At 41.9% G+C, this 20430-nt stretch overlaps 1 protein-coding gene across 2 annotated transcripts in view; it reads left to right on the top strand.

Moving 5' to 3' along the window:
* The window catches only part of LOC127604147 (MBT domain-containing protein 1-like), a 75845-nt gene that overhangs the window by 33144 nt on the left and 22271 nt on the right, over positions 1-20430 (top strand). For both annotated transcript variants that reach the window (XM_052071095.1, XM_052071094.1), the window contains exons 10-14: positions 2364-2419; positions 4252-4356; positions 4416-4563; positions 6571-6653; positions 10659-10893. In XM_052071095.1, coding sequence (XP_051927055.1) covers positions 2364-2419; positions 4252-4356; positions 4416-4563; positions 6571-6653; positions 10659-10893 — 627 coding nt within the window. The remainder of the gene's footprint in view (positions 1-2363; positions 2420-4251; positions 4357-4415; positions 4564-6570; positions 6654-10658; positions 10894-20430) is intronic.

Genomic DNA, 20430 nt, shown 5'->3' with positions numbered 1-20430 from the left:
TGTAAAAATGTATTGTTTCCACACAAAATCAAATAACTTTTTTTGATACACTCGCGGTATTAAAGACATCTTTCTTCTCAGGACACATCACCTCCGCGACAGCATTCGTGCATTTCTTGACAAACTCTCCTTACCCGCTGCTTGCTATCAGTTGAGCAAACCGAAAGCCAGCCCGAACAGATGGCTGGTTCAGCTGAGCTTTGCAAACAAATGTATTTTGCTGAGCTAACGTTCCTCTTTTTAGCATTGACAGTTTGTCTGCTCTCATTTGCCCATGCAAAAAATCGTACTTGTTGTCGTGACGGGATTCGTGGTGTCTCCACAGATTGTATTTTTTGAATACCGCCACCGACAGATGAGACAGACAATCTTTTCTTTGCATTGAAAAAAAAAACGTTTCTCCATTTTGGGTTAAATTCCCAGTATTCTGAATAATTTTTTTCTCTTAACTCACCTTTTGGATCCGGCCCGCTGGCCGTAGTTTGGTGACCACTGCCTTAAATTATAACAACTTTCTCTAATTTCAAAAAGCTTCTGGATATTTTGGCAAATGAGATTATTATCTACTTTGTACATTAATTGGGCGATTTTAAAGTCAACCAGGTCATAGAATTTCATTGTATTTGATTTGATGAATAGGGGATTCATGGGTTCTGTATATTTAGATCTATTGATTATTCTGATTGCTTTTTTTTGTAGTTTTAAAACTGGGAGTGTGTTTGTTTTGCAAGCGTTTCCCCATATTTCCACACAGTAGGTCATATATGGAAGTAATAATGAGTAGTATAATGTGTACAATGATCTTTTATTTAACACATCCTTAGTTTTGTGGAGGATCCCTATGGTTTTGGATATTTTTCTTTTAACGTTGTCTATGTGTGGCTTCCAAGATATTTTAGTATCTATTACCAGTACAAGAAACCTATTTTCATAAACACGTTCTATTTCAATTGAGTTTACCTGTATTTTAAATTGTTGTTTGATTAGTCTCGTGCCAAAAACAACTACCATAGATTTTTGCAAATTTAGTGATAATTTATTCCTGTTGAACCAGTTTTTTAATTTAATTTATACTCTTACTTCATATTCTTGTTTAATTCATACTCTTCTGTATTACAAATGAGAATTTGAAATTTTGGTTGATATTTTCGCAGGTATCATGAAAGTTGACATCTTTGATTTGCTTTCATGGCCACATAAAATGATGTGGCAGGCCAGAACTGGCCCGAGGGCTTTGAGTTTGACACCCGTGATGTAAGAGCATTTAAGAATTTAGCCGCTGGCATAGATAGATGACCACAATTATTTTTTTTTGTCATAAATAAATAGTTTTTGCCTCAATTAAGTGTAGTGGCAAACTAATGTGCCGCAGTTCAGTGGTTAAGAATCACTGATGTAGATGCTAAAATTTTATTTAGGAGTAGTGTAATGTACATTTTGTTTTGCACATATATTGACTGTAAATACGTGTCAGATTCTCCGACTACTAAATTGAAGTCTCTATCTAGTGTATTTTCTGCACTAAAAGGCGGACCTTAAAGGCATCCATTTTCTTAAAAGCTCACAGCGCACTTTAAAATCCAATATGCCTTGTGTATATGGCTCCTTGCTCGAGACATGCTGACAACGCAGAGTTCAAACTTAAGGCGATCGATTACGCAGTTGAATACGGAAATAGAGCGGCGGCAAGAGAGTTCAACGTTAACGAGTCAATGTTATAACTTGCTGTTGGTTAAGTGAACTGTGTCGCTGCTTTATTAAAAAAAAGTTTTAGTAACATGTGATCGTACTGTTGGCATTTCCTTGAGCGTAGCTCCACCTAGTGAATGCATTGTAGATTGGGTCTTACAATGCGGCGCACCCAATGTATGAAAACAATTACAAAATACGTCATTCATTGAAGGTGTGCCTCATAATGCAGTGCACCTTTTAGTCTGGAAAATACGGTACATAATTCCTTCATGTCTAAGAGTCAACAAAGACCACTTAAAAAAAACCTTAGTTTATTTATTTATTTTCCCTGGCGCATTTTCGTTCCACAGATCCCGTTGTACACAATGGAAACCAGTCCTGACCTTTTTCACAATGTGTTAGCACACTCTTTTAGTGGATAGTTGACACAGCAGTCATTGAAATTTTCTACAGGGTCACTGTCCTCAGGGTAATTCTGTTGGCATAGTGTTGACACTGGATGCCCTTCGTGGTGCATCCCACTCATTTTAACAAAGGCAGTAACTTGGATTTCGCATCTAATAAATCTAACCATGAGGATGTCTGTCGTGACTGGGATTTGTTCAGTGTTTATCTTCCCATTATTCGACATTCATTATTGTAGTACTAACTTGATCCAATATACTTTCCAGATATAACAAAGAAAATTGAAGGTCAAGTTGATGCCCCGCCACAGCTCTTCCAAAAGGTAATCTCATAAACATGATCATTTTGCTTCCTCAATCTGTCAGTTGCGGTTTGAATGAAAGAAAAAAAAAATAAGTGGAGGATTGAGTGAACAAAATACACATTTGTTCACATTCTGTGTGACATAAAACAGCATATCATTAAAAAATCATCTAATTTGTACTCTGTCAATGACACCTTTGGTACTTGAGTGTCCTTCAGCCAGAGACTGTTACACCCGCGCTGCAAGAAGGAGAGATACCACCGCTCGTTCCTATCGTCTGCTGTCAGGCTGCTGAATAAACATGCGTGAAAACCTGTAACCATTGTAAATAGCACAGCCACCTTATGTATGCATAAGATGTATATGGAACTTATATTTATACTGTGTACAGTTTTCTGAAACATTTATTTTCTGCATGCAACACCCCCCCGCCCCATTTTGCTGCTGTAGACTAAGGGTGTGGAAAAGAATCGATATTAATCGATGCGCACGTGCGCGACGCGACTGCATCGGCTCATTCTCTGGGTATGACGCGATTGATGGGTGAAATCTAGATTCATCACGATGCATTGGTGGGTATCGGTAAAATCCGATTCAAGCGCCGTTTAGTTCATGTTAAACGTCACCTATCTGCCCTTTCCTAGGCGCAATGAATGCACCATCATTATTTTGTGTTGAATACGGACGGTTTGTGTGCAGTACACAACTAATGAAACATTATGGAGTTCGCACAAGCAGCAGCGAGGAAAGTACTGTATTTAATGCTTCCGCAACATTCAGATCGTATGTTTGGAAATACTACGGCTTTGAAAAGAAAGACGGAAAGCTTGATAAAAGCTCCGTAATTTGTAAAGAATGTCGCACTACAAAGCCATACAACGGCAGCACCACAAATATGCAGACCACTTAAAACGATGGCACCACATCACCGACAAGTTTCCCGCCCCCTCCCCGGCCTTCCCGTCCAGTTCCTTGTTGGACACCGGAGAAACTCTTGGCAAACCAGGTCAGGATCAGAAAAAAATCGCCTCTTATTTTGGGGGTTCCCTTGCAGCTCACTGTGACCGCGCAAGGAAAAACTATATATGGATGACTCTTTTGGACATTTCATTTTGACACTCAGTGAGAGTGGTCTTCGTACGCTACAATACACACAGCAGCTTTGAGGCTGTGACTGCCACATTGTTTCAATTGTATTTTTTTTCTGTCCTATGGAGATGGATATTTCATATACGACACTCAGTGAGTAGTCTGTTTGTGTTTACACTACAGCAACAGCTGTGAGTCTCAGGTGCCAAATTGTTTACATTTTCTTTGCACAAAACCCAATTGTGAAAGGGCTTAAATAAGTTGTTTTACACGTTCTACTGTTTATAAGGAATAAAGTGGTATACTTTTTGCAATACCATACTGAATTCCATCTTTTTTTAAACTTTTTTTCTTTGCGTATTTGCATCATGTTTAATTGCACAATATCACAACAAATTGCACTGTATCGTATCGGATCGCATTGATTTGAACTAAATGTGTATCGCGTCGTATCGCATCGCTGGTCGTGCATCGAGATGTGTATCGAATCGTCCTCAGTGCTTAGATTCACATCCCTACTGTAGACTGCAAATTTTCCCAATGTGGGACAAATAATGGTTATCTTAAGGTTAACGTAAAGTATGGTATAATGTCAACCACTGGTCCTTAACTCTTGTCACCCTTGGACGCCGTAGTGAGCGTCTCTCTCTCTCTCTCTCTCTCTCTCTCTCTCTCTCTCTCTCTCTCTCTCTCTCTCTCTCTCATGTGTGAATGTGCGTGTGACAATTTCCCCAAATCTAATTGCAATCTATCATTATCAGGTGCGAGATGTGGACCAAAGTGTGGATTGGTTTAAGGATGGCATGAAGTTGGAAGCTATTGACCCTCTCAATCTCTCAGCAATATGTGTAGCCACTGTAAGAAAGGTAAGTGTATCCTGAATATTTGGTATTTGTGTAAAATATTAACATCACATGCTGTTAAGGTGTTGGCAGATGGGTATCTTATGATTGGAATTGATGGTTCTGAAGCGGTTGATGGATCAGACTGGTTCTGCTACCATGGCACCTCACCCTCCATCTTCCCCGTTGGCTTCTGTGAAATCAACAACATTGAACTGACCTCCCCTCGAGGTACTGCATATGCTTATTTAATTCATTCAGATATTTAAATTGGCATTTGTTAACACAAAATTGGTAAGAACATGTATATTAACTACATCAAATACAGTGGGGCAAATAAGTATTGACTGAACCACCAATTGTGCAAGTTCTCCTACTTGAAAAGATTAGAGAGACCTGTAATTGTCAACATGGGTAAAGCTCAAGAATTTATTTGCAAGTTAGAGTGGAAAATATTTGGTCAGCTACAAAGAAGCAAGATTTCTGGCTGTCAAAGAGGTCTAACTTCTTCTAATGAGGTCTAACGAGGCTCCACTCGTTACCTGTATTAATGGTGCCTGTTTTAACTCATTATTGGTATAAAAGACACCTGTCTACAACCTCAGTCAGTCACACTCCAAACTCCACCATGGCCAAGACCAAAGAGCTGTCGAAGGACACCAGAGACAAGATTGTAGACCTGCACCAGGCTGGGAAGACTGAATCTGCAATAGGTAAAACGCTTGATGTAAATAAATCAACTGTGGGAGCAATTATTAGAAAATGGAAGACATACAAGACCACTGATAATCTCCCTCGATCTGGTGAGCAAAAATCCCAGAACCACACGGGGGGGACCTAGTGAATGACATACAGAGAGCTGCGACCACAGTAACAAAGGCTACAATCAGTAACACAATGCGCCGCCAGGGACTCAAATCCTGCACTGCCAAACGTGTCCCCCTGCTGAAGCCAGTACACATCCAGGCCCGTCTGCGGTTCGCCAGAAAGCATTTGGATGCTCTAGAAGAGGACTGGGAGAATGTGTTATGGTCAGATGAAACCAAAATATAATTTTTTGGTAGAAACACAGGTTCTCGTGTTTGGAGGAGAAAGAATACTAAATTGCATCCGAAGAACACCATACCCACTGTGAAGCATTGGGGTGGAAACATCATGCTTTGGGGCTGTTTTTCTGCAAAGGGACCAGGACGACTGATCTGTGTAAAGGAAATAATGAATGGGGCCATGTATCGAGAGATTTTGAGTGAAAATCTCCTTCCATCAGCAAGGTCATTGAAGCTGAGACGTGGCTGGGTCTTTCAGCATGACAATGATCCCAAACACACAGCCAGGGCAACAAAGGAGTGTAAGAATCATTTCAAGGTCCTGGAGTGGCCTAGCCAGTCTCCAGATCTCAACCCCATAGAAAATCTGTGGAGGGAGTTGAACGTCCGTGTTGCCCAACGACAGCCCCAAAACATCACTGCTCTAGAGGAGATTTGCATGGAGGAATGGGCCAAAATACCAGCAACAGTGTGTGAAAAGCCTGTGAAGAGTTACAGAATACGTTTGGCCTCCATTATTGTCAACAAAGGGTACACAACAAAGTATTGAGATTAACTTTTGGTATTGACCAAATACTTATTTTCCACCATGATTTGCAAATAAATTCTTTAAAAATCAAACAATGTAATTTTAATGAGTTTTTTTTCACACATTCTGTCTCTCATGGTAGGCGGCCCGGTAGTCCAGTGGTTAGCACGTCGGCTTCACAGTGCAGAGGTACCGGGTTCGATTCCAGCTCCGGCCTCCCTGTGTGGAGTTTGCATGTTCTCCCCGGGCCTGCGTGGGTTTTCTCCGGGTGCTCCGGTTTCCTCCCACATTCCAAAAATATGCATGGCAGGCTGATTGAACACTCTAAATTGTCCCTAGGTGTGAGTGTGAGCGTGGATGGTTGTTCGTCTATGTGTGCCCTGCGATTGGCTGGCAACCGATTCAGGGTGTCCCCCGCCTACTGCCCGGAGACGGCTGGGATGGGCTCCAGCACCCCCCACGACCCTAGTGAGGATCAAGCGGTACGGAAGGTGAATGAATGAATGAATGTCTCTCATGGTTGAGGTTTACCCATGTTGACAATTACAGGCCTCTCTAATCTTTTCAAGGAGGAGAACTTGCACAATTGATGGTTGACTAAATACTTATTTGTCCCACTGTACCTTTTTGTAAATTATTTTTGTGGTTGTAACTCTGCTGCAGGTTACACTCAGCTGCCATTTAAATGGTTTGACTACCTCAGAGAAACTGCTTCAATAGCTGCTCCTGTAAAGCTCTTTAACAAGGTAGGCAAGATCTTAGCATTGAATTACAATTCAAACGATACATTTTTGGAATGAAAAAAGAAATGGAAGCCCACATTGCACAAATGTTTGGAATATGTTGATATTGGAATGAGGTGAATTGGATCAATTATGTGGATGCAGGTGCGTGTCAAAAAAGTGGGAGGCCACGGGCGTAAATCCCCTGTGCAGCTTATGTCCCTTTCCAAAATTGCCGCCACAGCAGAGTGGCCTAGGGATGAGAATCCTGGGCATAGCTAATGTCCCTGTCTAAGATGGCCACTGCACCGAGTGGGGGTTAGAGGTAGGGGCTTGGGGTAACTATCCCAGTTGCACTTCAGGTCACTGTCCAAGATAGCCAGAGCACTGGTGGGGTGGAGGGTTAAGGGCCTTTCTGGGCAAGAATCCTGGGTGTAATAAACATCCATGTACAAGATGGCCACCGCACCAGTGGGGGACCAAGAGATTAGAGCTAAGATCGGTCCTAAAAAATCTAGCCCGAACCGGCCCGAGGGTATTTAAGCCCGACCTGGCCCGAGCCCGATCACTTAGCTTGATTTGCAGGCCCGAGCCCGAAGCAAACTCGACATTTCATATTTTATTTGTGAGGACTCGCGAGGAGGAGGTGTGATTTCTGATAACAAAGCCTGTCTTTTGGAACCAACTCTAAGTTAAACAAGACTTTAAAAACATTTACATCTTTTATATTTCTGTTTCTGAAGAGGTTACATTAACCGACAATTTTCTATCATTGACAGATTTTTTTTTTAAGAGTGGACGGGGAAAATTTAAGGCCGTCCATAATTTTGACGGGTTGAAAATTGGTCCCTAAACCACCGCAGCAGTACGTCCTTAAGAATCTAGCGCAGCACTATAAGAGAGAGAAGCAGAGAGACAAAAAAGAATAATGATGGGTGGATCATAGACAGAGATAGGAAGGAGTTCTTTGAATTGTTATTGCAAGAGTTTTGTACACTACGTGTTGTGATGAGGCGACTTCTGTTTTTTTGCGAACCACGGTCATGTGGCCAAAACTATTGACGGCCTCGGGGGGGGAAAAAAAAAAAAGGTCGGCGAGAGAGAAGCCCGACCCGACCCGACCCGAACCTGAAAATCTGATTGACATTTTAAGGCCCGACCCGGCCCGATCTTACCTCTACAGGAGACGCGAATCTTGGGCATCTGTATTGTCCCTGTCTAAGACGTCCGCTGCATCGTGTGGGTCGAAGGCTGAGAATCCTTTGTTTTGCTAATGTCCCTGTCCAAGATGGCGGCCGCACCTTGCTGGTCCTTGGGCAAGAATCCCCGTTCCAGTTGGCCGCCACACTTGGGGGTCCTGGGGATCAGAATGTGGAGTGTATCTAAAGACCCTGTCTAAGTTCGTTGCCACACATGAGGAGAGTGACGGATCGTTTTTTGGCTGAGAATCCTGAATGTAGCTAATGCCCCTGTCCAAGATGGCTAACGCAATGGGAGTTGGGGTGGCCAAGAATCCTGTGCGTAGCTAATGTCCCTGTCCAAGACGGCCGCCGCACTGGGGGCTCCTCGGGGCGAGAAACCTGGGTGTACTTAAGGTTCTGGCCACCCCACTGGGGTCACCAAGGGCAGAAAATCCAGGTTGTACCTTATGTTTTGGCCAGTATTGCTGCCACATTCAGGAGGCCTGATGGTGAGAATCCAGGATTTACGCCAATATCGCTGCACTATTTTGGACACTGACACTTTAAATTGGTCATAAAATGTAGAAATTATCAGACAAAACCCCCCCAAAATTGTATTTTTATTTTGTTTATTTGATGTCAGTATTTTTATGGTGAAAATGTTGAATTTTTGGCATCAGTAGGCATAAACTGAATAGTTTCAAGTTGAATTTGTTGCAAGTATTTGCATGTTGTAAATCATTGCCAAGGTGAACTTAAAGTGCTGAATGATTTAAATTTTAAATCAAAAGGTTAATCTGTACGGTTGGAAGTGCCTTTGGGAATTAGTTATACATTTTGGGAGGATTTTATCTTTTTAATTTTGTGAAACATGTTAATTCTTCCTCGCAATCACACCCTTTCAGGTTTCACTGTCAGTTGAAATTCAGCACCCCCTCCACTGACTTAAAAAAGAGTGGTACTCTGAACTATATCACGCTTATTTTAATGCGGCTTCAGTACATCGCGTTTAATTTTCAAAAGCACTGTATTCAGTAAAAAATGGCGAGTGACTCGGCGGGTTTGTACATCCCTGTACGCATGATTGCTTCCTGGCGCGACGTCGACCACTAACAGCACAAGTGGATTGATTTATCACAGCTGATTGGCTGCGCATCTTCACAGCCCACCCAGCACCTTCCCTTGTGTCTCGACATGCTGTTGACTCTCTGATCAGTGTCTTGTCACGCTGTTGACTCTGATTGTTCGCCTGCCTTTCTCTGCTATACTCTTTTCTGTTGTTTGCTACGTGCACGGAAGAGGCGGAGAGAGAGAGAGAGAGAGAAAGATTGTCCTTCACCGAAAATAGCAGCACGTCTATCTTTGCCTCCTCCTCATCAATACCGATTTATTGTCTTATCTTAAACACATCGGCTGTGCGGGGATAGCCGGCCAGGAGGTGGCTGAAGGCTAACAGCGGCTTCACCGTCAGAGCCTAAAGTGAGAGTCGCCCTCTACGCCACCAAGACAAGTCTCTTCGCCTCACACAGAAGGCAATGCTTATGAATGTTCATTACTGTGTAAGGTTATATAATTAAAGATGTAAGTAAATATGTGTACTGCTGTAGTCTTTGTCTCAAATACGTAAAGTATAATTACTCTTTGCATATTTTAAACATGCTGCTACCCACGTACACTTACACAAAAAATCCTAGGGGGCTAGCCAGCCTTCCTTCGTGGTTTTTCACTTATCATGGCAGGGTCCCAGTCTCTATTAACCGCGCTAAGTAAGCGATCACTGTCATCATCACTTGTGGTAAATACTGCCCTTATTCCACAATTCATGAACATAAGTTAAATCAAATGACCAAGAGAACTCGCCACATGAGTCAAGCCAAATGGCCTCTATAATGGGTTTGTAATGAGCACAACAAACCTGATTTTATCCTCGATCCTGTCAGTGTGTTTAAGCTGGCACAGACTGCTCCAGTTTTTTCCTCTTGGAATTGATAAAAATGCCCCCCCCCCAGTCCGACTCATACGCCCATACACACATGTTGATATTGTTTGAGACTCTTCAAAATTTATTCCAATGCCACACAAAAAAATAATCTTCCCTTCCAACCAATATAGATGTGCCGCGTTTTTTTGGTCCAGTGATGTAAAAAGCTTTTGATTATTTTAGATGGAAAGGACTCTATATAAAAATCCGTATGTAAAATTATCTCCCCAGAAATGTGAAATATTCATTCCCAGTTATTAAAAAAAGCTTGATTTCTGTTTTTGCTGCAGAGTGTGGGCAAGTGCTTCTTCCCCATACAGGGCCAGGTAGCTTTGAATATATTTTTCATTAATAAATCACTATTTAAAAACATAATTTTATGTGTAGTTGGGTGAACTTTGTCTCTTTATACGAGCTTGGTGACCTTAAACATGATGAGGAAATGATGGAAAAAATTAAGACTTTCACAAGAGGGTAAATACCTGTACTTTGTCATTGCACTCTATTTGGTGATGTGCCACGAGATTATTTTTTTTCCAATGTAAAATATGTAATGTGGCTCAATAAAATGTCAGAAAAACTGCTTTAGATGGTGACAACTTTGTACTGAGTATATTTAACAGGACTTTCAATGTGAATGTTCAGTTATGTACACAGCCACATGTCCAATTTTCATAGTTTACCATTTTATTGTCCACTGTATTGGCCATGTCTTAAGACTCTGTAGAATAGTTTTTTTTTACAACAGTGTTGTATTTGAATTGTCCATGTTTTGTTGCAAAGTGGAAAATTGTCTCAGGTGTAAAGTGATTATGCGTGTTACAGTTAAATCTTTTGTTTTTGTAATTATTCATGCTGCCTTGATAGGAAGTTCCCAATCATGGTTTCCAACGAGGCATGAAGCTGGAGGCTGTTGACCTGATGGAGCCACGTCTGGTGTGTGTTGCTACAGTGACAAGAATTGTACATCGGCTCTTAAGGATCCACTTTGACGGCTGGGAAGATGAGTATGACCAATGGGTAGACTGCGAATCACCTGATCTTTATCCTGTGGGTTGGTGTCAGCTGACGGGGTATCAACTTCAACCCCCAGCCTCCCAGAGTAAGAACCTGATTTCACTATAACTAGACCAAAGCATGAATGTACCTGATGTCTTGCTCCACAGTGTATGACATAATTAGTGCAAGATGATTTCATCTAATTCTTGTATGGCAGTAAACACTGTTACTTAAAATCCTTTGTTTAATGGTTTATCACGTTAACAATTTGACACTAGAATGGATTATTACGGCTAGAACAACTGCTGCTGCAATGACTCTGTCATGCATCCATCCATCCATCCATCCAGAATTGAAGAAATTCTTCTTCCTTATTATTGTTACACATTTAATGAATCACATTTTTGAGGGCCTAATTATGCACAAAAACTCTCAAATATTTCCATACACATTGGGCTTGTTGAAAAATGTGATATTTTTAAGTTTACATACATGATTATAGTTATGCCTCTGCAGCACCTCTATGGAGTCTTGTCCTAAAAGCTTTGACCAAGAGCTATGAAAATTGGGAGGGACATGTAGCACCCCGAGACATATTAAAAAAAGTTAGCAGAAGTAATTTCCTAAAATGAGCAGGTAGAGAGCTGAAGTAATTTCCTAAAATGAACAGGAAGTGAGTTATGACTTGAATGACCAATGTGGTCCCCTTTTGGACATTTACAGGCTCATTCCTTTGCAACCTTGTCTTAAGTGTTTCATCTGATTCACTGCAAACTTTGTCCCATGTCAAGACGAAGGAGATTAAGAGCAATTAAAAAAAAAAAGGAAAAGGTTTTTTTAACGTGCTATATCAGGGTGTGTCCTCCCAGATCGCTAAATATTCTAATCGTTAAATACTTCCCACGCTCATCACACTGGTGACTGTCCAATTAGAGAAAATTGCACCGAGGGAACCTGGCTACGCACCATTAATGTTCAGCTACCCCTCAACCCTGCCCCCCCCCCCCCCCCCCCCCAAAAAAAGTCTGTACGAAAATGCAAATGGCACACAGTGCCCCAAATGATCGGTTGTAGTATAAATCTGGGGTCCTGAACCGCCGGTCCGCAGACTGGTACCGGTCCGCAGGGCATTTGGTACCGGGCCACACAAAAAAAAACTTGACTTAATTCCGTTTTATTTCGGAATATGAAAGATATTTTATTTTGAAAAAATTTCGGATTCTCTGTTACATCCGTCTGTGTCACGCTTGGCACACGTCAAGCCACGCTTCTCCGTCACGTGACCGATTACACTAAAAACAAAACGCCGGAGCTCGCAAAATGTTATTGGGTTCAATTCCAGCTCCGGCCTCCCTGTGTGGAGTTTGCATGTTCTCTCTGGGCCTGGGTGGGTTTTCTCCAGGTACTGCGGTTTCCTCCCACATTCCAAAAACATGCATGGCAGGCTGATTGAACGCTCTAAATTGTCCCTAGGTGTGAATGTGAGCGTGGATGGTTGTTCGTCTCTGTGTGCCCTGCGATTGGCTGGCAACCGATTCAGGGTGTCCCCCGCCTACTGCTCGAAGACAGCTGGGATAGGCTCCAGCGCCTCCCCGCGACCCTAGTGAGGATCAAGCGGTTCGGAAAATGGTGACAGTGACCTGGAGGAGCATCTGAGAAGCTTCAGATGATGTGTGTGGTGCTGAGGATGAGTGAAGGACTGCAAAGTCATAACTTTACAATATTACGGCCTTCGAGATGAAGTTCAGGAAAGAAAGCTGACTATGTTGGCAACAGTCAGAAGAAATAAGACAGAAATTCCCAGTGAAATTCTGAAGATGCAGGGCAGACCTCTGCATTCCTCAGTATTTGTTTTCACTGAGAAAGCAGCAGTTGTTTCATACTGCCCAAAGAAAAACAAAATTTTTCTTGTAATGAGCACAATGCACACAGATGCATCTCTGAGCACAAGAGAAGACATGAAGCCACAAATGATCCTGGATTACAACTCCACCAAAGGGCTGACAATCTTACAGCACACATAAAACTGCCAGTGCAATACTTTGTAGATAAAACACTGAAAATCTCATAAAAGTTCAATGAAAAAAAGAAGTGTGACATGGAAAAACTTTAACTAAACAGTTCTTAAATATACTTTTGGGATTAAAAAGCTGTTGTCTGCCTCTTATCTGAATGTTTACATCATCTTAAACACAGTTGTTACTGGTGTAACCTGTTTTTTGACTATTTTGTGTGGATTTTTACAGTGCGGGTCAAAATGACCCACAACATAATCAATGTGATTTTTTTTCAACATAATATGAGGCTTAAACAAGAAAAGCATGATCCAAAGACGGAACACGATGAGTCGTCCTTCACCGATATATCAGTACCGTATTTTCACGACTATAAGGCGCCATTAAAAGTCTTAAATTTTCTCCAAAATGGACGGGACGCCTTATGGTGCGGAGCGTCCTTTATATGCGCTGAGTTCCAAAATCTGACTGACAGCCGACACGCTGTTTATATAGAGAAAAGGCGGAAGTGACTGTGGCCAGGCATGCGGGAGAGAATTCGGCCAATCAGGGAAGGGTGGGCGTGTATATATACATATATGGAGAGAGAGAGAGAGAGAGAGAGGACAGGCAAGCTAGTCCGCCAATGGTGAAGGGTGGGCGTGTAAGTGGACGCCTCAAGCCAGTACCAACACTTGTATAGAGTGTGGCAATGTGCATTGTTGCAAAACAACTCCGGTTTTGGTTTCTAAGAACCCCTGAAAATAAATTCGACAAAAAGACACGCCTACGAAGCTCATTTCAAACTTAAAGCCACCGGTTATGCTTTTGGCATGCGTGCCCATCTCACAGCAGCGGTGAAAAAACAAGTCAAGCAAATGAACTCTGAGCTTGCCGTTATTCCCGGAGGCTTGACTAAAGAACTCCAACCGCTGGACATTGGCATCAACCGGGTGTTCAAAGTAAAGTTGCGAACGGCATGGGAACAATGGATGATCGGTGGCAAACACAACTTTACAAAGAGTGAGAGGCAGCGCTTGGCGAGTTACGCCACAATACGCAACAACGAGAGGGAACGCGGCGTTTTTGATGGATTACGGTACTTGCACAATTGTTCAATTCTTTCTACATACACACGCGCTGCCACCATGTTTCGCTCTGTTCTTTACTTTCAAATGTGGGAAAGCTTCACACGAGAGAAATGTTGACTTTGCTGTTGCTACTCCTTCTTTCCGCTCGGCAATGCGTAGCAACTCACACTAGCATGTGATGCATTCAATGACAACTGAGATGTGCAGTCCTCTGCTTCTGATACAGAGGATGAGGACTTTGATGGATTTCTGGGTGATGATTGATCGAAAAACGTGAGAACATTGTACGATGGCTAAATAAAATACACCCAAACTCAGTTCTGCTTTCGTTGCCTTTTTAAAAACGTGTTTTTATCTTATCTGTATGTCTTGGCATGCTACCGTATGCTTCAAGCTAACGTGTTAGAGTGCGCGCATGCATGCCGTATGTTTAAGCTGGCGTATGTTTTACCACTGTAAAACTGCGGCCATTCGTACGATGCGTCCTGTGTATATGTAAAATACAGAAATGTCACGCATTACTGAGACTGCGGCCATTAGTACGATGCGTCGAATAGTCGTGAAAATACGGTACTCTTTTCATAAATGAATGTGATGAAATTAACGGAGGTTGGCAATACAGTCAAACCTCGGTTTTCGAACGTCTAGGTTTTCGAACAGAGCGGATTTTGACCAGAAAATGTGAGATTTTTACGTCTCAAATTACGACCAAAAACCATTTTTCAACCAAACCGAGCAAACTTGAAGACGCCGCTCGACTCCTCTTGGCTTCCTTACACGACGAAATGACACTTCCTCGTATAACGTTCATTGTGAGCAGACGTGTTTGTTGTGATTTGCACAAATCTGACTGTTTTTTGTTATTTCTGCATAGTGTATTAGGCCCTAATCGTGGGCTAATAAAATTTCAGATTTTGAACAAATCGCTTTTCGAACAGCCCTCTCGAACGGATTATGATTGAAAACCAAGGTCTAACTGTTTACAAAATTCTCCGCCCCTCTAAAAAAAAAGAAAACCGAAGTTGGAGTCCAACAGACGAAAAATCCAATGTGAGTAAAATGGTCAATGGTGTGCACCAACTATCTGTGTATCTACATCTTACGGTGTTTACACAAAGAGCTGTACAAATACACACATACTTGTATACTCGCATACATTTCACATACTTGCCAATCTATTGAACTGTAAAAGCACAGCTAACGGGAGCACACTGGTGGTTGTGTGCAGCTGGTTTTAGTCCTAAAATACCAAAAAGTTAAAATTTGAAATTTAAAGTGGTTTACCTTAGCCAGAATCCAGCTCATTGTAGCCATGTAGCAGACTCCTACTCGTGTCTAAAAAAAATGCTTGTCATTGTGGTCTTTTTCTTGGTTCATTGGTGAAATTACAGCTCTATGTTGCATACTGCCACCCACTGTACAAGAAGCCCCAAGTGTTCTATCTCTCGCCATCTCTAGTGGCTTGACGCAACCCTGCTCACCACAAACAAATACAAGACGGTCTTCAATATAATTTCAGCAAAATTTAACAGAAAACCTTAAAGTAAATGCACACATAAATTAGATATTACTCAAACAATGATTGTAGATTCGTGTCGTCATTGCAAAGTGAAGTGATGTCATCTGGTTACGCCCCCTTAGCCAATCGCACCCGGCCATCACCGTCCCTGCAGAGATCCTATTGAAAACAGGAGCACTCACACTCACATGTATTGTCAATGTAGTACTTCTGAAGAACCCCTCGTGAATGCGATCGAGGTGGGCTGTGTTTGTCAGCCGTCTGCAAAATGGGTGTCCGTCAGTGATGGACTGAGAGGTCTGTCCGTACTTTACCCAGGTAGTGGAGATTACACTGACAGACGAGAACCCCTTTCCAGTTCTCAGTTAATCATAATTAGTTAAAAGGTTTCCCATCATTCATCAGTCGTCAACAAAACATGCCTTCATCAGTACAGATGGAATGCCCACCTCTAGAAATAAACACTACCGTATTTTCCGCACTATAAGACGCACTTGATTATGAGGCGCACCTTCAATGAATAGCCTATTTTTTATTTGTTTTTTCATATATTGCACACACTGGACTATAAGGTACAATCTACAATGCATCCACTATATGGAGGTACAGGTATGTCTTTGTCCGTCTCCGTGCCTTCTCTTCTTCTGTTAGACTCAAGAGGTGTTCATGACCGCATCCAAAAAACGTAAATTAACGATTACTTCAATGAAACTACGAAAATTTAAAATACAGTAATGCATCAAAACAGAAAATCACAAAATAAATTCTATAGCCCCCAAGACAGAATTTATTTTATAATAATAATAATAATACATTTCATTTATAAGCGCCTTTCAGAACACTTTTGGCATTTCTTTGAGTGTAGCTACAACAGATGTCAGTAAATTTGATCTTAGTTTTACTGTTTGCCTACTTTGTGACTGATTATTACTTTATTGTTGTATATATGTTATTTGCTTCATGTACAGTACTTTGTATGCAGCAATGGCTGTTTGAAAGGGCTCTATAAATACCGTTTTCAATTTTCGTAGTTTCTTTGAAAGAATCGTTAATTTTTCAGAGGCGGTCATGTATGAACGCCTCTCGTGTCGAACGAAAGAAGAGAAGGCACGGAGACAGACAGGTACGTCTTTACCTGTATTTGGTGAGACTGTGAAAACCATTAATAAAGTGTGCCTTTTAAAAAAAACAACACCACAGCTCTCCTTTTTTCGGAGCTGCAGCAAAAACCTATTTAATAAAGCAGCGACACAGTTCACTGAACCAACAGCAAGCAAGTTATAACATTGTAAGCATGTCTCCAGCAAGGAGCCATCGACATATTACCATAATGACCACATACGAGGTGTACCGGATTTTAAGGCGCGCCGTGAGCTTTTAAGAAAATCGAAGACTTTTGGTGCGCCTTATAGTGCGGAAAATACGGTACATTGTTATTTATAAAAACAAAATAAAATAGTGCATCCATGTTGCACAGCCACCAAACCTCCTCGCTTCCTATTGCATCAGGGGATGGTTGGTGCATGCTGTTTTGCGCTGCCCATTTCCCATTCCCCGTGTGAGCTACGGCGGTCTGGCATAGATTGGCTTTGCATTTATCAACATAGTAGAAGTCACAAGTAACTAATGATCATCTCTGTGGCAGTGCATAAGATACACCTCTGACATGTATCGTCACAAAGCGAAGATGGGGAGACGGATGCAGAAGCCGTGCGAATTGCTGAAGCGCCCATGATGGACATGTCAATGTTAAACACCTAAATAATAAATTGGGTGATATGATACACTTGTCACATAGGCTTGACTGAAACTATGTTATAGTTATAGTTGTAACCAACTTTGAACAGAAAATAACAGGTTAATTAACGAGTGTCTTAAGGGAAAATAATACAAATTACAACTACACAGCAATATGACAGGAAACCTAATAGTACCTCAGATAACTTTTATTAGTCTCACAAGATCGAAATTAGAATTGTTTCATCCCCAATAGTGAATACAAAAAATAGAAAAATGTATGCCAGCGAGGGATGTGAATCTCAGCACTGAGGACGATTCGATACACATCTCGATGCGATACTTAAACGATACATGGAATTTTCTGGCGATACGATGCGATACGTTTCACCGTCGTCACGATGCGATACACATTAAGTTCAAATCAATGCGATCCGATACGATACAATGCAATTTGTTGCGATATTGTGCAATTAAACATGATGCAAATAAGCAAAGAAAAAAAGCTTTTAAAAAGATGGAATTCAGTATGGTATTACAAAAAGGATACCACTTTATTCCTTATAAACAGTAGAACTTGTAAAACAACTTATTTAAGCCCTTTCACAATTGGGGTTTGTGGAAAGAAAATGTGAACAATTTGGCACCTGAGACTCACAGCTGTTGCTATAGTGTAAACACAAACAGACTATTCTCACTGAGTGTCTTATATGAAATATAATATATATATATATATATATATATATAGATATGAATCTATAGCGCAAGATGTCCACCCATCCACTGTAAGTGCAACTCTTTGTGCACTGTTCAGCGACACAGTAATCTCACTTCTTACTTTGTTGTACACATCGGGAATATGTAAGTGAACACAGACCTGTCTGGTATTTTATACCTGGGTTCCAAAACGTGCACGAGCTGTCTGAAACCCTCGTTGTCCACCACGCTAAGGCTGGAGGTCCTTGCATATGAAATAAGCAGTGACCTTAGTTATAGCCATTGCACGGTCACAGTGAGTTGCAAGGGGACTCCCAAAATAAGAGGCAATTTTTTTCTGATCCTGACCTGGTTTACCAAGAGTTTCTCCGGTGTCCGACGAGGAACTGGGCGTGGAAGCGGGGGAGCGGGAGGGAAACTTGTCGGTGATCTGGTGCCATCGTTTTAAGTGGGTCTGCATATTTGTGGTTCTGCCGTTGTATGGCTTCTTAGTGCGACATTCCTTGGAAATTACGGAGGTTTTATCAAGCTTTCCGTCTTTCTTTTCGAAGCCGTAGTATTTCCAAACATAAGATTTGAATGTTGCGGCTGCATTAAATATAGTAGTTTCCTCGCCTCCCCTTGCGCTAACTTCCATAATGTTTCGCTAGTTGTGTACTGGACTGTATGTGACGCACGGCTACCGTCCGTATTCAACACAAAACGCAAAGCAATGATGGTGCATTCATTGCGCCTAGGAAAGGGCAGATAGGTGACGTTTAACATGAATAAAATGGCGCTTGAATCGGATTCTACCGATACCCATCAATGCATCGTGATGAATCGCGATTTCACCCGTCAATCGCGTCGTACCCAGTGAATGAGCCGATGCACTCGGATCGCGCACGTGCGCATCGATGTATCGATTAATATCGATTATTTTCCACACCCTTAATGCCAGCTCCGGCCTTCCTGTGTGGAGCCTGTTGTATGTTCTCCCCGTGCCTGTGTGGGTACTCCGGTTTCCTCCGACATTCCAAAAACATGCATGGTAGGCTGAACACTCTAAAATGTTCTTAGGTGTGAGTGTGAGCCTGGATGGTTGTTGGTCTCTGTGTGCCCTGTGATTGGCTGGCAACCGGTTCAGGGTGTTCCCCGCCTACTGCCCGAAGACAGCTGGGATAGGCTCCAGCACGCCCCGCGACCCTTGTGAGGATAAAGCGGTTCAGAAAATGGATGGATGAATGGATGGGATTTGCTTGTATTGGAAGTTGGCTGAGTTATACAAGTAACAGAGACCTGAGGCCACAGTGTTTATTTTGTCCTCCAATGTTATCTATTTTTCACCACATGACGCCGTAAGTAATAAGTACATTCCCAAAGTTTTGCTCTGGCAGTTTCGCCACTACTTACACAAACTGTATTGCCATTATATATAATCGTATTGCGAGAAGAGCGCAACTACTATTCGGTATGACAGCAGTCTATGTTGTATTCTCAAGCAAAGGTTTTGTTCGTCAACAGTGCACTGATTTCCATGTTAATTCAAACAGCACGCCTGGCTGCATTGGCTGCATATGTGACACTGCCTGGCTGGAAAATTTCCATGGAACTTCAGCGTAGTGATGAAAGCTATTGTGACATAATTACAGTGACATTCAACCCAAATGCCTGTGCACAAAGGCTCCGGCCACCTGGCCGGAGGGCTGTTGAATTCCACAATTAGCACGTCAATGCAGGTGGGCGCTCAGAGGAGAGAGACCGAGACTCGGTTACAAAGGGGTGAATGAATAATTCAGTAATAGCGGTTGAACAACAAAAGACGACTTGAGAACACCCGTCGCGCCCAGGTGAAATTGGCCGTCCGCAAAGTCTGCAACATGTTGACCAGACAAAAAGGTGCCAGGTGGTTCAAAGCTTAAACACAGGTAACCAATCACGACAGAGGGGGTGCGGCATGCAAATATCGGGGGCAGTGCTTTTCTTGTATTTTGCATATGTTACAATAAAAGGTCGAACTCGCGGAGTGCGGGGTTCTGAGTGTGATCGCGGAGCAACTAAACCGTCGGTCGCTCCTAGAGATCCGCTTCCGTCGATATTGAAGACAATTTTTCCTGTGTGCCGAGTCATTTCTTTAACTTTGTCCGAGAAAAACTCTGACAGGCTCACACGCAGCACACAACCAACCCCAGAGTGAATGAGGTTGTGTTTGCTGTAATGTCTGATCAACAATGTCATTGAATAATCGGGCAAATTGTGACATTTTAGTTGATTGCTGATTTAGCATAGAATGCTAAATATCGTCCGATCCTGAATTAGCCGATAAGATCGGTATAAAGTGAAATTCATTATAAATACATTACAGCAGTGTTTTTCAATTTTTTTCAAGCCAAGGCACATTTCTTTCATTGAAAAAAATCCCGTGGCACACCACTACCTGAAAATGTGAAAAAAGCCAATTTTAACAGTTGTTATATTGTTACTATAAGCATTTTTTTAAAACATTGAAAATGAACGCAATATTCTAACACATTGAATAGGAATCAAACCAACATCAATCCAATATTTGGTGCATTCGTTTTAATGGCAAGTAAAATATAGTC

Source organism: Hippocampus zosterae, chromosome 7 (genome assembly GCF_025434085.1).
Source record: "Hippocampus zosterae strain Florida chromosome 7, ASM2543408v3, whole genome shotgun sequence".
Lineage (NCBI taxonomy): Eukaryota > Metazoa > Chordata > Actinopteri > Syngnathiformes > Syngnathidae > Hippocampus > Hippocampus zosterae.
Note: the sequence above shows the minus strand (reverse complement) of the source record. Positions and strands in the feature narration are given on the sequence as shown.